General features: G+C 37.4%; 2 protein-coding genes and 1 long non-coding RNA gene across 6 annotated transcripts in view; all 3 read right to left on the reverse strand.

Moving 5' to 3' along the window:
• The window catches only part of LOC145322719 (putative G-protein coupled receptor Mth-like 11), a 48,360-nt gene that overhangs the window by 16,503 nt on the left and 14,047 nt on the right, over positions 1-17,810 (reverse strand). For both annotated transcript variants that reach the window (XM_080164950.1, XM_080164949.1), the window contains exons 21-24: positions 17,095-17,161; positions 16,719-16,746; positions 16,443-16,479; positions 15,590-15,655 (exon numbers count right to left, since the gene is read on the reverse strand). In XM_080164950.1, coding sequence (XP_080021076.1) covers positions 15,590-15,655; positions 16,443-16,479; positions 16,719-16,746; positions 17,095-17,161 — 198 coding nt within the window. The remainder of the gene's footprint in view (positions 1-15,589; positions 15,656-16,442; positions 16,480-16,718; positions 16,747-17,094; positions 17,162-17,810) is intronic.
• LOC145322718 (uncharacterized) lies at positions 1,040-3,686 on the reverse strand. Of its 3 annotated transcripts, XR_013880798.1 has the most exons (4): positions 3,585-3,686; positions 3,107-3,191; positions 2,855-2,920; positions 1,040-2,033 (listed from the first exon to the last, which is right to left on the reverse strand). It is a non-coding gene; the product is annotated as an uncharacterized LOC145322718 (long non-coding RNA). The 3 variants fall into 3 exon arrangements; XR_013880796.1 differs by having other exon boundaries at positions 2,855-3,191; positions 3,585-3,671; XR_013880797.1 differs by lacking the exon at positions 3,585-3,686 and having other exon boundaries at positions 2,855-3,568.
• Positions 3,965-5,737, reverse strand: LOC145323460 (uncharacterized). The gene is made up of 4 exons (XM_080165862.1): positions 5,292-5,737; positions 4,996-5,052; positions 4,518-4,558; positions 3,965-4,180 (listed from the first exon to the last, which is right to left on the reverse strand). Exons 1-4 carry the CDS (start codon positions 5,479-5,481, stop codon positions 3,965-3,967), a joined length of 504 nt encoding a protein of 167 aa, XP_080021988.1. The 5' UTR covers positions 5,482-5,737.

The following is a 17,810-nucleotide window of genomic DNA, read 5'->3' on the forward strand; positions in this document are numbered from 1 at the left end:
CATTAAAATATCAGGAGACTAGACTGTACAAAAAAATGTTCAACATTTCTGCTGAAATTTAGGTACAAAATTAAAACGGTGACCCCTAAAATGGTGGGTCCACGCATTACGTGCATGACAGATATCTCGAGTTTTTTCCGTCTTAATTTCTTACGACTTTTTATACAGTTTTGTATTGTGGGAGGCGTAGTTAGACAAATTAGTTGGGGGGGAAAGTACCAATTCAACGGTGGGCGTTCATTTCCGCATGCTATCACTTCAGCATATTGTTTCATCAATACACAAAAGCAAATTAAATTAGAAGGGGTATACAGTAGTGGGTATAATGGATCTAAAGGGATAATGATAATAAGACAATGGCCGATAAATTAATATATACCCCAATGATGATACTTAGAATAACCCCTTCAGTAGATTAAAATTTGTGGTTGAAAAGTGTGAACAATCAACCTAATGAAGCAACCAATTTAAATTGACCCAATCCCCAAAATTGTTAAGCCAACTAATGAAAAAACGTTATTTTAAAACTTTGGGGACTATTGTCATTGCCCACTCTTTCTCTGCTGTACAAAGTTTATACTGTGTTAACAAGGACAAAAGGGATGAAAAGTAGAAAATATTTTTTTTCATGAAATAAAAGAAATATATTTTTTTCATTAAATAAAACAAATATATTTTATATATCAAAATATTGTAGATCCTAAATAAATTGAGTTGATTAATTTAACACATCGTATTATAGACATCTTTCCGTGGATAATAAGTGAAAACAAGGTTCCAAATGCCTGAGCTAACAAAACTGGCGCTAATCTTATGATATTTACTTTAATACTCATGTAAAATTTCTGTAATATTAATAGTAATAGAGTAGCCCCGCTACTAGAAATCATTTTGTTTTTTACCAACTAAGAACTTACGGCAAATTTTCAGATATTTAAATTAATTTTTTTAAAAGAAATAATAGTTGATTATTAAAATCTCTTCTTTTCCAACTTTGTTTCAAAAATTAATTTAAATACTAAGAAGAAAAAAATAATTAATCTTGTGTCATATATTTATGTTGTGATGTCATATATTTAAGTTTGCAGACATATGTTAGTTGTTACTCTTAATTACTCTTTAATTGCTCTCAGAAAGAATAAAGAGAAAATATATTTAAGTCAGTTGATATTGAGAGTCCTAACACAGAACATTATCTGGTTTGGGTTCGAGTCTTTATTAAGACCAATACAGCTATTCACAGACATCCTACTACTTTAGATAGTTTGTATAGGCAGATATTCTACCCCTTCAAAGTGCATAGTTAATTAATACATTGTATTAATTAAACAGACAGTCATCCTGTTGATTGGTGTCCTGATATACAGACAGACATCCTGCTACTTCAGAACTATCCAGCTTTAAATAATCAGTAGTTTTGACTTATTAACATATTTAATCATTTCTAAATATAGTATCAATATATAATCTTATTTACTCAAAAACTGCATTTAATCCAATATAATAAATACTTAAAAATCTGTTTGCATTTTGAATTGAACATTAAGTCTACTCTATCATTAACTTATGTAAGTCTGTCTATATCACATTTGGCGCAGTCTTATTGTGCTACGTGTTATTTAGACCTGCTGCTGAGTTAAGGGTGGGGGAAGTGGTGTTTAATTTGAAGTCAATCACTTTTTGAGATATTTTTTTATCTCGGATTTTTCACAGTTTTGTTTTAATTTTTATATTTCTAACTTGATTTATATTTCAGGTTTTTGTGGGATTTCATTCTTTAACTCTTTTGATCTAAATTTCACGGCGGATCTAGTTCCAGTGCTCGGATATGGCTGATGGAGAAAAAGGAGAGCGGGGTAAAAATGAAGGCAAGCGTGGACGGCCGCCTAAACGTCCGCGGGAGAATGACAGTCGGGATGATGATGGAACTCCCGAAAATTGGGAGGAGGAGGATGCTGCGGCTGAGGATGCTGGTGCAGGTGCCAATGCGAATGTGGAGTTGGCGTTGGGCGAGGTGGAGAATGACGTTGTGCCTGAAAGCATAAAAAAATATGTTAGGGCAATGTTGCAGGAGCATACGACTGTCAAAGGTCAGGTGGATAAGTTAACGGCGGCGAATAAACGGCTGGAGAATAAGGTGAAAGAGTTTAAGAACTCTGATGAGCATAAGAAGTTAGGTTATGATGTTGATTTGGCTACTATTAAGAAAAAGGTGGCGCAATTGCCAGTGGATGGGGATATTAGCGGTTTTTTGTATGAGACAAGTATGGGGGCTAGTGTATCTGCAGTCAAAGCGACGGGAGATGATTCGTTTAATACATCTTTCATTAATCGTTTGAGTGTGGAGGCTAAATTGGATTCTACAAATTTTGAGGCTAAAAGGGTGAAAAGTGCTCCTGGACATTTGAAGTTTTCGCAGATTGAGTTTTTGGGTCCTGTTGGGAATGGAAATTGGATGAATGTTCGTGAGAGTTGTCTGACCGAATATGAGAATCAATTGTTGGATATATTTCCTTTAATTGAGGAAAGGGCTGAAGTGCTTAAGGCCTATAAAAAGGTGGCCGGCGGTAGTGTAAGCCAACAGACTGTAGAGGAGCAGTTTAAGGAGTTTTGTCTTGTAAGAGGAGTCAAGTGGGATAGTGATTTTGTGCGGGATGCTCCATTTTGGGATGGAAACATTGATTTTGAGGATTATTTCTTATCTTTATGGAGGGTTGCTAGGTTCGCAAAGTTGGAGGATCCTATGCTTTTCAAGGACGTCCTGTACAATAGGATTTTTGAGTGCAAAGGGAAGAAGATGGGGAGGCTTATTACGCCGGAGGCTAATGCTTCCTTAAGTGCTTTAGGTTATTACCTGTTGATAAGAAGGTTGGTGATACCCTTTGCTGATACAGAGTCGGCTACCGAATTCTTTTACGCCCTGAAACAAAAGAGTGGTCAGAATGTGGATGTGTTTTTCAATGCTAAGTTGCGGCTGTTTAGGCTTATGCATCCTGGTCAAATTTCTAGACAATCTTGGCGTGATTTTTACAATAATGTGGCTAAGAATTTGCTGTTTTCTGATTTAGCTAGAGATATGGCTAATTTCATTGAATCTATGCATTACCTGGAAGATTACAGTGCTTTCTTGACTTATTTGATTCGCAGAGGTCAGCATTATATAAGCTGGGCTCGTTCTGGACACGTGTCACCTGAAAATGTAACGTCCTGTTATTCTCAGGCTATGGAAGGGTTGAGGCTAGAGGATTCTAGGGAGGTAAAAGCTAGGCCTGTAATCAGTGAAGTGCATGTATCTGATATGGAGGGCAGGACAGAGGTTGGCGATAATAATGCGTGGATTGAAGGGGATGATGATATTCCTTGGGATCAGGTTGAGAACGTGATTGGGGCTCTGAATTCGAAGGCTAAAACTATGATTTGTTGGTATTGTGGGAAAAAAGGTCATGTAGTGGCTAGTTGCTGGCAGAAGAGAGACGGCAAGCCGCCAGCTCCTGATTCTCGCATAGGAAAGACCAAAGCTAAGTTTTTCTCAGTCGGTAGCGAGAAGAAAGAGGGTCCTGGAGTGCCTAATAATAGGGTAATACCTGAGCAGTTTCTGAAGAAGACAGTCAATCAGGTGGGGCCTGTTGTGGATAGGTGGGGCAATCAGGTGGGACCTGTTGTGGATTCTGAAAAAAGCAGAGATGAGAAACAGTATGAGGCTATGATTGCTGACATAGCCAGAAACAATTTTCAGCAATATCCTATGTAATGGATATGATTGATTCGATGTATAAATCTCATTTTAGGATGAAATTTATAGATCGTTCTTTTATTCATATTCATTATATAGGCTATAGTACTGTAAATAGTTAATTTTGCTGTTTTGTATTCACATTATTGCTCTCAACTTTATAAAGTATTACTGTCTTGTTTGTTCTTCAGTCAAGGTGTGATCGTGTTAATGAAAACATTATATATATAATTATATATATATATATCTACTATATATTATATTTTGATAGGTACCTATGCAAGGTTGAATACTTCGAGAGGTACTTACTTGTATAAGAAAAGGCTTGGAGTGTAGCTGTGTGATGCTGGTAGTTTGGGAGATGTACAGGATTTCATAAATTGAACAGTATGTTGGCGGCTGGTGACAGATGGGGGGCTGACTGCTGTGTAGTGGAATGGTGTATATCTAAAATATATGGATATATTAATTAATTATAATGACTAGTGTTTTCAAGAGATTGTGAAGTTTTTGAAGATAACGAAAATGCCTATTTGTGCGGATTTAGAATTTCTTGTGCCTGGGGCTGATATTCCGGTGAAGGAGTTAGGAATTATTGATACAGGAAATAATTTTAATTCTTTGATATCTAGAGAAATTCTTGATAAACATGGAATTGAGTTTTGTCCTGCTAAATTATCAGCGTATTCAGTAGATTTAAAGAAAGTTAATATTATTGGATATGTTGAGTTGAAATTTAGATTTGCTGGAACTCAAGCTGTGTTTACGGAGATATTTTATGTACCTGAGGTGACGAGTAGGTTGGTAAATCTTGGATCTGATTTCCTGAAAAAGAATAAAATTAATATTTGTTTGGATGAAGATAAGTTTGAATTTTGTGGGGAATCTGTTCCTATTAATTCCTGTTTACAGAAACAGGTGGTGGCGGAGATACAGAAAATTCCTATGTTGTCCGGACGAATGAATTCTGAAATTCCATCTAAACCTACCTTGCCAGGGTTAAAGGAGGGGGGTGGGTTTGGAGAGTTATATTCAACGAAGTATAATGTGAAGTTGCTGGATAAAACTATTTTTTATCCTGGAGGATCTACCGCTGTGGTGCATGTGACTGGATTAAAGAATGATGGGCTTTGGTACGTGTCCCCTAATTCTTCTAAGATGACAAGTGGCAATGGGATTATGATTATTGAGGGGGTGTATCAGCCACGGAAAGATGGGTCCTGCGTGGTTAATGTGGTTAATGCGTCAATAAAACCTATTACCTTGCTGAGAAATGTGAAGATGGGGCATTGTTTCATCATGGATAATCAAGATGTCACCTGTAATAAAACAATTAATGAATTGGATAAGCCAGAAAAGTTGTCGGGGCAAAAAATGCATGAACGGGTACAGTTTATTATTCAAAAATTGAAGTTAGATGAAAACCAGATGATTAAGGAAAATCCAAAATTGAAACCCAGGATTATTAAAATTTGTTTGGAAAATTTTGATATCTTTTCAATGAATGATTCAGATATTGGTGATTGTAGATTAATGACATATAATATAGAATTGTTACCTGGAGCTAAACCTGTGAAGGCCAGAAATATTCCTTTGAATCCAGAGTACGATGCTAAATTGAAGGAACAGTTAACCAAATGGCTGGATGCTGGCATTATTGAGGAGGGTTTCTCGGATCGGTCTAGTCCTATTTTTGCTGTGAAAAAGAAGGCTGCACCTGGAGCAGAGGCTAAGTTGAGGTTTGTCATCGATTTCCGCAATCTGAACAACGTGACTAAGCTGGTGGCGTGGCCGCTGCCACTGATCTCGGATAATCTGACGAAGCTGGGTTCTGGCAAGGTGTTCAGTACTCTTGATTTGACAGCTGCCTATCATTCGATGACTATGGATGAAGACTCTAAACCGTTGACAGCTTTTAGTGCAGCAAACAGGATGTATTTGTTTAACAGGTTGCCATTTGGGTTGTGTAATGCACCCAGCCTGTTCTGTGCTCTGATGGATAAGGTGCTGTCTATCCTGCCAGGTATGTATGGATTCTGTATCAGTTACTTGGACGATCTGATCGTGTTTTCATCAAGTCCAGAGGAACATGTAGAGCATCTGCAGGCACTGTTTCAAGTTCTTAGGCAGGTCAACCTGAAATTGAATTTAGATAAGTGTGATTTATTGACTAGAGAATGCCATTATTTGGGGCATATTATTAGTGCCGATGGATTGAAAATGAATCCTGCATATTTGGAACGGATTAAGGATTGGGGCAAGCCTAGAACAGGGAAGGAGTTGCAGAAATTTTTGGGATTTACTAATTATTACAGAGGATATTTTGCTGATTATGCCAAGAGGTCGTGCATGTTGGATAGTCACAGGAATGATACTATAATAAAGTGGACAGAAGAATTGAACAGAGTATGGACTGAATTTATGGAAATGTTCAAGACTGAGATGTGTAAAGGCTATCCTCAATGGGATAATCCTAATCTTTTTATCGTGGATGTAGATTATAGTTCTCAGTATTTTGCAGGGATTATTTCGCAAGAACAGGATGGTGTAGAGAGAGTGTTTGGTGTCTGTAGTAAAAAGTGTAATGCTGCAGAACAAAATTATCCTTCCTATAAAGGAGAATTAGGTGCATTAGTATATGCATTAAAGAATTTTTTACACTTTTGTAGGTTTCGTGAATTTTTGGTTCGGACAGACAGTATTTCACTAGTGCATTATAAACGTTGGGCTAAAGGATCAATAAACGGTGTCACCTATCGATGGATAACTTTCTTGCAAAGTTTTGACTTTACAGTTATCCATCGACAGGGGACTAAGCATGTGAATGTAGATTATTTGTCGAGAACTGAGTTAGATTGTAAGGACCATCGACTGAAGGATTGTCAGGAGTGTAGAGAGACAGATAATAAAATTTTGGATCCTTACCTGGATGATTCACCATTTCTGGATCAAATCTATTCTATTATGCAGGTACATTTTGCAGAGGATGAGGCGGATGTTGAGTTTGTCTGGCAAAGTAGTCTTCAGCAGGACGAGATCCTAAATGAAATAAGGTTATGGATATTGGAAAGGAGACAGTTGTCGTCTTATGAGAGGGCGGAGCTATCGGGCAGAAAAGAACTATTGTACAATCTTATTGGCCATATGTATGTGCTAGAGGGGGTTGTAATTTTCAGACAGCCTTTGGCCGAAGGGGGTTTTGTCGAGAGGCCTGTAGTGCCTCTTTCTTTATACAATGATATATTTGATTCAGCCCATGGTGGATATGGTTCTGGACATAGAGGTGTGCAGGAGACAATACGTAAGATAAATGAGAGATTTTTTATGCCTGGCGTGAACAAGTTTGTGGAATCGAGAATACGAAGTTGTATTACATGTTTGAAAAAGGCTGGAAGTAATCCTAAACATGTTTCACCTATAACTCATTCTGTTCAAAGTAGTGAAGTTTTTGCTAATATGTCAGTGGATCTAGTTGGACCTTGGACTCCATGTTATCATCAGGGACAGACGGTTAAATTTGTCTTAATCATGGTTTGTCTATTTTCTAGATATGTTTTTACATGTCCGTTGGTTGATGCTAAAACTGAAACAACTGTAAAGGCTATATTGGAAAATTTTGTACCTACCTATGGTTTATTTAGAGCTTTGAGATCGGATAGAGGTACAAATTTTACAAGCAGTGTGTTTAAAGGCGTGATGAAAGGATTGGGGGTGGATACTGTCCTAATTCCCCCCAGGAATCCAAATTCGAATCCTGTAGAGAGGCAAAATCAAAGTTTGTATGCTGCTTTGAAAGTAGATGAAAATCATGGAACAAAGGATTGGGCTAAAAAATTACCTTTGGCTACGTTGGTGATTAACTGCTCCAAGAGTACTAGAACTGGATATTCTCCATTTTTTCTAGTTTTTGGTCGGCAGCCACGTATTCCCCTCGATTTTCTATCACCAGTCCCGTCTGTTGAATCTTCATCCTCGCGGTCGTATTTGGAATTTCTGAAAAATATGGAGGATGTAATTAAGAGAATTTCTACAAAATCCAAGTTATATTTAGAGGTTCAAAATAAACACAGAGTACAGAGGGAAGCATTAAGAGTGACAGATGTTTGTTATGCTTTCTTTAATATTGTGAAAACTGATGTGTCCAAGAAATTACAGTCTTTCTATGGAGGGCCTTTTATTGTAGTTAAGAAATTTTCGGATGCATTGTATGAGTTGGCACCTTTTGGGAATAATCCCATCAAGAAAAATCAGGTTGTGGCTAGGGATAAAATTCGAAAAATTCATGCTCGAACGGAAGTTTTAGGGGAGGAGGTTAATTTTAACGTTTTTCCTTTACCTGAAAATTGTCCGTCCGATGAGATATTTTTGGAGGTTGACAATATGCCTGTAGAGAGAGAAACTGTAGAGGAGAGAGAGAGTGAAGATGTTGTGTATTTGTCATCTGAAAATGATGGTTTTGAATTGGCAGAGGAAAAACAGAGTGACGAGATTCAGGAGAAGGAGAGTGAGGTTGAGGTTGATAATGACAGAGTTTCAGGGGATGGAAATAGAGAAATTATACCTGTAGGTGAAGGAGTAGAGGTGGGAGTGACAGATGAATCTGTGGTGCCTGCTCCTGTAGTTGAGGGTAATTTTGACGAGGTTGAGCTTCCATCGGAACAGTCGTTTTTGACTACGGCGCCGCCGCAATCTTCACCTGAAAGATTAGTTACAATTAAGAAAAGTGGATCACGGGTGGCGAAATATTTATGGGACACTGGGAGGAGGTTAAGATCTCAGGTAGGGGGTCCTGTGGTACATGTTCAGATAGGAACTCGAGGACGGAGAAAGTAGGGAAAGGAGAGCTGATAATAATTATTTTTGAAAAAAAAATATTATATAAATATATATAAATATTTAAAAAATATATTATAATAAGAGTTCATGAATTGTTATTTGATTATTTTAATAACAAATATGTGCTGACAAAGCTAGTAGGTAGAAAGTTGTCCTGCAATGAAAGGCTAAATCAGTTGATATTTGCGGGTGAATTGGTGAACAGTTATCAGCTAATAATGTCTGGTCATAATAATAAATTCAAATCAGGAAATGGAGATGGAAACGAAAGGCGGTATCAACGGGGGTCTGGTCGGCGGGAGGAGCGTGAACCGTCTGTTGAGATGTTGGATGCTGGTAGAGCTAATCGGCGGCATGTTGTGTATAGAAGAGATGATAGGAGGCAGTATGATGTAGAATCGCCCAGGTATGAGCCTGGGTATGATGATGAAGACAATGTTGGCAACGTGAGTCTTGAGGTTGAGCTTGATTCCAGGGATCGTCTGCCTAGTGAACAGAGTGGTTCAGAGGTAGACAGTTGGATTGAGCCTCCAACGGACAAGCCTGGAAAGGTGGCAGATACTGGTTCTGGTGAGGGACGGCGCAGGTTTGGTAAGTTTGTGCCAAATCAGGCTGCTGGGTCGGTCAGGACTAAGGGAGCCAGCAAGGCTTATGATGATGCTGGGGAAGGTACTTCCACAAGGGGAGCCAGCAAGGCTTATAATGATGCTGGGGAAGGTACTTCCAGAAGGGGCGTGGTCAAGCGGCCTGCTGGGGCAGATTCTCTTGGGCCTAAACAAAAGAGGGAGTTACCAGATTTACGTGCTGAGGTTGAGAGAAATAAGGCTGAACGCAAGAATGACAGACAGGGCTTAGCGCCGCTCAGTGATGAAGATATAGGTAGAATCAGTAATTCTGTTGCTGTGACTCTAAAGCCTATGATTGAGGAAAAAATTCGTGAAGCTGTAAGAGAATCAGTCAAAAGTTTGAACACTGCACAGAAACTTTGGCAGACGGACAGTCATAATCGGGTTAAAGATATGTTGGCCTCGCATAAGAGGGATCTAATGGACTGTATAAGGAAGGTCGATACGGAGATGCAGCAAATGGTGGCTACTACTGCACAGCAAAAGGCTTCTTATATGGTACAGAGTGTACAGACAGCAATGACTGATAATTGGGAAAGTAGTTCAACCAAGTTGGGACAGCAGGTGGGCCAACAGGTGGAAAGTGTTTTGGCAGGACAGGGAACTAAGGTTCAAGAGGCTATTTCTGAGATGGCCAAAAAAGAGGCTGAAGTGCAACGGCACCTGTCTAATATTTTTAGTGAGCTTAGCGAGATCCGGCGCAGAATAAACAATGACTTACCGGCGGCGGCATATTGGCAGTTGCAACAGGCTGGAACTTCTGGTGGTGCTGAGGCTAACAACGGGGTGATGTTGGTTTCGGGAGGTGTTCAGGTCACTGGTGGTGTTGATATGGAGGTGGCAATGCCGGCAGATGGACCAGCGGTTGCTGCAGAGGTGGCTGTTGCGAATGATACCGCCTCAGCGGTAAATGATGCTGTGATGGTTGCTGTAGGAGGGCCCGTAACTGCTGCAGCGGGTAATGCTGTCATGGCGGCAACAGTGGGTGTCTCGGCTGAGGTTGGTGGAGGGGCGCTGAACACTCCTCCTCCAGTGGGTGAAGGAGAGGAAGGACTTGAGGCCGGGGTTAATTTCGATGTAGGTTCACCCAGTGAAGACATTGATCCCAGTTTATTGGATCAGCCTGATGGATGGTGAAACCATGCTTAGCTGGATGGTTTCAGAAGGGGGTAAATGTCATATATTTATGTTGTGATGTCATATATTTAAGTTTGCAGACATATGTTAGTTGTTACTCTTAATTACTCTTTAATTGCTCTCAGAAAGAATAAAGAGAAAATATATTTAAGTCAGTTGATATTGAGAGTCCTAACACAGAACATTATCTGGTTTGGGTTCGAGTCTTTATTAAGACCAATACAGCTATTCACAGACATCCTACTACTTTAGATAGTTTGTATAGGCAGATATTCTACCCCTTCAAAGTGCATAGTTAATTAATACATTGTATTAATTAAACAGACAGTCATCCTGTTGATTGGTGTCCTGATATACAGACAGACATCCTGCTACTTCAGAACTATCCAGCTTTGAATAATCAGTAGTTTTGACTTATTAACATATTTAATCATTTCTAAATATAGTATCAATATATAATCTTATTTACTCAAAAACTGCATTTAATCCAATATAATAAATACTTAAAAATCTGTTTGCATTTTGAATTGAACATTAAGTCTACTCTATCATTAACTTATGTAAGTCTGTCTATATCACACTTGTGTACTTTCTTTAAGAGAAATAATTCTTTAATTTATACATGGGAACGTTTTATGGGGGCGGTTCAAAAAAGTGGTTTATTCACCACCAATAATTAAGATTTAAAAAAAATAAAAATCTATATAATAATGTATTTTATATATGTTATAAATTTAATTCCTTAGCAACGTTTATTTGAACAGTTACAAGCAACTTTAGATTAAGTATCTATTAATTTGAATTCGTTCGCATGTGTTCAAATAAGTTCGTATCAAAGTGAATTATGTTTACAGGAATAAATTTAGTTGAAATATGGATCTTGAAATTGTTGACGAAGTTTATCTATAATTTGAAATGTCTGTCAGCTTGTCAATGTAACTTTTTTTCTGCTTTTATTTTTAATTTTTATATTTTTTTGTATTTTCCTCAGAGCTTTTGAAACAGAGTGACAGATTAACAGGTAGAAAAACAAAGTGAGTTACAGAGTAGATTTGCTTTAAAAAATGTGTTTATCTGCCAACATTTTAATTTTGTTAGTGAGTGAATAAATATTAGTTTTTTAAAAGCAAAGATTTTCTATAATTAGGGTCTGTCCGTCTGTATGTGAGTTTATCATTATGGGACAGTTAGCTATTCTGGTTAATTTATTTGAAATATAGGTGTTCAAGTCAATTTCAGGCTCCAGGTATGATCCTGCAGGTCCTGATCCTCCAGGTCTCCAGAATGATTTAAAAGCCTCCTGTGACCGCAATTTTTAACATAGAGCCTTCAAATTTTAAACTTAAGCTTTTCTTACACGCCTACATAACGTATCAAAATTTTATTAAGATCCGCCGTTTTCCCGCTGACCGTCGACTGCGGTGGCTGGCAGGTGCCAAGTACAGCTGCGGCCGCAGAAATTTATGTTTTGAGATTTCTAATATAAAATTTATATAAATATAAACATTTTCTGACAAAAATATTTTTCTAGCTTCAAAGATAAAAAATGAAAATTTTAAGTAGAAAAGGACTTAAAAACAAAGGTTGTTAAATAAAAGGGTGAAGAAAGCGAAAATTGACTTAGGTTCAGTTATAGTCGGAAATTCATTATCCAACAAGGGCCATGCACTGAGATAATAGAGAAGGGGGGGGGGCGTTGAGCCCTACCCCCAACCGATAAATGTGCGGCAAGGGGCTCCAGGTTCAGGTGCTGCAGGCTGGAAGGTAACTTCTGGACAGGTATAAATGAAAAAAAATTTAGTTTTAAGAGTTAGAGATCAACTTATTCAACCAAATATGCATCTTTTGGGATGTCATGAGCATATATAAAGAAAAAATAAAAATCAGCCTCCAGGTTCAGGTCCTGCAGTTCTCCAGGTGAATTCTGGACAGGTAAAAACTGAAAATTTTTAATTTTATAGTTAGAACAGAACTTATTTAACAAAAGTTTCTACTTTATTGATGGTATGAACTAATTTGAAGAAAAACTTGAAATCAGGCTCCAGGTTCAGGTCCTACAGGCCTCCAGATAAATTCTCAACAGGTAAAAACTGAAAATTTTTATTTTTGAAGTTAGAACAAAACTTATTTAACAAAAGTTGCTACTTTATGGATAGTGGTAACATATTTGAAGAAAAATTTTAAATCGGGCTCCAGGTTCAGGTCCTACAGGCCTCCAGATAAATTCTCGACAGGTAAAAACTGAAAATTTTAACTTTTAAAGTTAGAGTATAACTTATTAATCAAAAGTTGCTACAATATAACTAGTATTAACCAATTTGAAGAAAAATTTTAAATCAGGCTCCAGGTTCAGGTACTGCAGGCCTCCAGGTGAATTCTGGACAGGTTAAAAACTGAAAATTTTTACTTTTGAAGTTAGAACATAACTTATTAAGTTAAAGTTGCTATTTTATGGATAGTATTAATATATTTGAAGAAAAATTTGAAATCGGACTCCAGGTTCAGGTACTGCAGGCCTCCAGGTGTATCCTGGACAGGTAAAAACTAAAAATTTTAACTTTTAAGGTTAGGGCATAACTTATTTAACAAAAGTTGCTACTTTATGGATAGTATTAACTCATCTGAAGAAAAATTGGAAATCAGGCTCCAGGTTCAGGTGCTGCAGGCCTCCAAGTGGATCCTGGAAAGGTAAAAACTAAAAATTTTAACTTTTAAAGTTAGAGCATAACTTATTAATTTAACGTTGCTACAAGATGACTAGTATTAACCAATTTGAAGAAAAATTTTAAATCGGGCTCCAGGTTCAGGTACTGCAGGCCTCCAGGTGAATTCTGGACAGGTAAAAACTGAAAATTTTTACTTTTAAATTTAGAACATAACTTATTAAATCAAAGTTGCTACTTTATGGATAGTATTAACATATTTGAAGAAAAATTTGAAATTGGGCTCCAGGTTCAGGTATTGCAGGCCTCCAGGTGGATCCTGGACAGCTCAAAACTAAAAATTTCACTTTTAAAATTAGGGAATAATTCATTTAATAAAAGTTGCTACTTTATGGATAGTATTAACTCATTAAATTAGGGGTATTGTGTCTACTTGTTGGAATTTTACCACAGTTAGAGCAGTGTATTTCCTGCAGGCTTCCTTTAGTGACTGACCTGTTGACAATATGTTTTTTTTATTTTAGTCAATTTATATTATTTTTTTTGCAGATATAATTCAAAATGTAACAAAATGGTTGGATTTAACTTGAACCTTGAGCCCGATTTAAAATTTCTCTTTGAATTAGTTAAATAGATATAGTTCTAACTCTTAAGTTAAATATTTTAATTTTTACATGTCCAGAATCCACCTGGAGGCATACAGTATATGAACTTTGAGCTCGGTTTCAAATTTTTCTTCAAACAAGTTAATACTATCCATAAAGTAGCAACTTTTGTTAAATAAGTTTTAACTTCAAAAATATAAATTTTCAGTTTTTACCTGTCCAGAATTCACCTGGAGGCCCCGCAGTACCTGAACCTGGAGCCCGATTTCAAATTTTTCTTCAAATATGTTAATACTATCCATAAAGTAGCAACTTTCTTTAATAAGTTATGCTCTAACTTTAAAAGTGAAAATTTTTAGTTTTTACCTATCCAGGGTCCACCTGGAGGCCTGCATTACCTGAACCTTGAGCAAGATTTCAAATTTTTCTTCAAATGAGTTAATACTATCCATAAAGTAGCAACTTTCTTTAATAAGTTATGCTCTAACTTTAAAAGTGAAAATTTTTAGTTTCCCCTATCCAGGATCCACCTGGAGGCCTGCATTACCTGAACCTTGAGCCAGATTTCAAATTTTTCTTCAAATGAGTTAATACTATCCATAAAGTAGCAACTTTTGCTAGATAAGTTATGCTCTAACTTTAAAGGGAAAATTTTTATTTTCTACCTATCCAGGATCCCCCTGGAGGCCTGCAGTACCTGAACCTGAAGCCCAATTTCAAATTTTTCTTGAAGTTAGATAATACTATCCATAAAGTAGCAAATTTTGTTAAAGAAGTTATGCTCTAACTTTAAAAGTGAAAATTTTTAGTTTTACCTGTCCAGGATCCACCTGGAGGCGTGCAGTACCTGAACCTGGAGCCCGATTTAAAATTTTTCTTCAAATTAGTTAATAATATCCATTAAGTAGCAACTTTTGTTAAAGAAGTTATAATCTAACTTTAAAAGTGAAAATTTTTATTTTTTACCTGTCCAGGATTCACCTGGAGGCCTGCAGGACCTGAACCTGGAGGCTGATTTTTATTTTTTCTTCATATATGCTCATAACATCCCAAAAGATGCATATTTGGTTTAATAAGTTTATCTCTAACTCTTCAAACTAGTTTTTTTCATTTATACCTGTCCAGAAGTGACCTTCCAGCCTGCAGCACCTGAACCTGGAGACCTATCAAAAAAATTTTAAATATAAGGAAAATACACCCCAAAACTAAACTTTTTTCCCAAATAACCTATCCTCTCACTCCTAAGACAAGGCCTATACTCTCTGTTTACGCAAAAGTGTCAGATCCGCCCCCCCCCCCCCACATATCAATCAAACAACAAACCTTTTGATTTCATGAACTTTTTTTTGTAAGGCTCTTGTGACCGCAATTTTCGACTTAGAGACTTGAAATTTTAAACCTAAGCTGTTCTAACATGTATACATGACATATTTTCTTACCGACTTTTGTCTGCAGCGTCCGGAAACTGCCAAGTACAGCTGCCGCCGCCGAAATTTATATTTGGGATTTCTAATATTATCCTATTATATAAAGTAGTAAGCGTTTTTTGTCTGTCCTGAAGGATCTCGCTAACTGCTAAACCGATATTGTTCTCCTTTACTGTGAAGCTTCTTATAGGTCCTGGGAAGGTTTTGAACTATTTTTGGAGAGGGTTTCTTTACCCCCCTCCCCCCAAAAATATTTTTTAACTCTTTTTAAACGCAAATTTAAAATGGGATAAGGTCGACTTTTCCCCCTCCTACCAGTGCCCCTAGAGGCTTCTAGGGGTGTAGCCGCTAGTATATACATAAAGGTAAACATTTTCTGAAAAAAATTCTTCTTCTAGCTTTAAGAGTACAGAAATTACAGCCTTTTGAAATTTCTAAGTAAAAACGGCCCTAAAAAAAACAAGGTTGTTCAATAAAAAAGTAAAAATTACTTTGTGTAACATCCTTCCATGAAATACTAAGTAGTATCCAAACAAGAATGACAACATCCACAAATGCTTACCCTGATTTGTTTGAATATGTCGTAGCTCATAATTGTCATCCACATGAACATTGACAGAAAGCAATACTAAAACAAGGATAATAACTGACATAAGAAGGGTAGCAAAAAAAAATGAATGCAAAAATTTTACAGTAGTAAGAGAGTTAGAGAGAGAACGTGATGATAATGAATAGTTAAAATACTACAAAATCATTTGTAAATTAGGTCTTTGAATTTCAGTCAATAGCATCGGAAATATTGTCAAGTCGCTACAAAAGAACAAAAAGAAATTTTTCAGCAGACAAAGAAGGTCCCCACCACTTGGGCCAGGTTGTTGTCTGGGCTATAAATGTATACTAATAAATTTATTTTTTAGACAGACGGAAAGACATACAGATTGAAATTTGAGATTATGGATTGGCTTCGCTACTCTGTACTTGAACTCAAAACAATTTCTGGGAAAATTATGGGTGACATTGTCCTTATTGTTTTTGTTTAATATGGTAATATAAACATTATGGTGTTCTTTTTTCTAACAAAATCTAATAGAAAAATGTCGTAATAAACAATTTACGTTCCTTTGACTTTAACAACGCGTTTGATAACTTAAAATTAAAATTATCTTTTCCATTGTGGCCTTGAAACTGATCAATATCCCACAGATTAAAACCAGTACACAGCCATACTGAAAAATCGCGAATAGTGTATTATCAGAGACAATTTTCCACGAATACTATAATGAAAATGATAATATTAATACCAGTTTTGTTAGCCCTGACCTCTAGCCCTTTGGGGTGAACAAAACTTGATCTAACCTTTCATTTTAATATCCACGGAAGGCCCTCTATAATACGATGCGATAGATAACTATTACCTGATTGAAGTAACCAACAAACTTACACGACTTATAACTAAAAGTAATATTTGATTAATCTTTAATAGCGAAGCTTTCTCTAATAATCGGACCGTCCGTACTCTTAGCTCTTATCCTCTTTCTATGCAAAACCATTGTGGGGGATCTCACTCTGCGAACAAATACCTGACGTGTCTATACCTGCAGGAAATTGAAGAACTTTTTAATTTGTTTTAAAATTTAGGAGGTATTATAGTGACATTGTTGTATGATACCTTAAAATTATAAATTTCTTACCTAAGGACATGTGATTCGGTAAACCAATCTAAATAAATTTAAAATATTGTGAAAACTAAACTGGGTTTAGTTTGATGAAGATCTCAAAATTTTTAAATTAAAATATTATGTACAGTGTTGAAACTCTAGATGTTTATATTTTGTCTTTCTAATGTATTAATTTTAAAATAAATTACATTAAACAAAATAATACCATCACAATGTTTTTTTCTTTCTAGAGCGTAGGATGTGTAGGGGAAAATCATTATAAACCTTTTCTGGACCCATAGGAATGTAATGGAAAACAATATTTGTTCAGCGATCAGGGCAGCCTTCGCTACAGAGAGACATCCAGAAAAATATCCTGTTAGTTTTATAAGGATATGAGGTTAAATACCTGGTTTCTTAATGACAGTAAGTGACAGGAATGCTGCCAACATCGAGATACAGAAATTTAGCATAATCTAAAAATTTAACATAAATTTTATAATTTCCGGATTTATCAACGGCCTTTGCTACCAACTACCTGGCATACCCAGAGGCAGGATCCCTCATGTGAAGAAGCACCTGCAGAAGCTAAGGCCGAGGCTGGCCTCGCCACCCAGGGGAGGAGAGCCGCTGTTGGATGGAAGGAACCTGTGTGTATGGGGAGGAGGCTGAATGTAACCAAGGAGCCACCACAAGCAGCCCAGCACCGCCTGACCCCTAGTAGGGGAGACCCTGTTTGTCAGCTGGTGCCCCAACTGGAGGAGGAGAGACCTGGCAGGTTGATACACCCTGGGGAAGCCGGCCTGATGGGACCCAGCTGGACGAAGGGGCGCTGCCGCTTCAACGGCCACACAGCCGCCAAGTGTAGAACCGGTTGGGACCAAGCAATGAAGAAACACCAGGCCGCCCAACAACCTGCATGCAACCAGTCTGCCACCCAGGTCCACCTGGAGGGAGATGCCCAGCCGTCACCCCAACTAGCTGCCGCCGCTGGGGCCGCGGCTACCCAGGAGTCTGTGTCTCAGATTGGGACCATAGTGGCCAGGAGCAACGTGCTGGGAGGAGCGGCTGAACCCAACCGGGTTGGCCTGGACCTCAGCCTCAATCACAGGGGACCGGTGTCCG

The sequence above is a fragment of the Acartia tonsa genome, chromosome 6 (assembly GCF_053477335.1).
Source record: "Acartia tonsa isolate MP-2025a chromosome 6, ASM5347733v1, whole genome shotgun sequence".
Lineage (NCBI taxonomy): Eukaryota > Metazoa > Arthropoda > Copepoda > Calanoida > Acartiidae > Acartia > Acartia tonsa.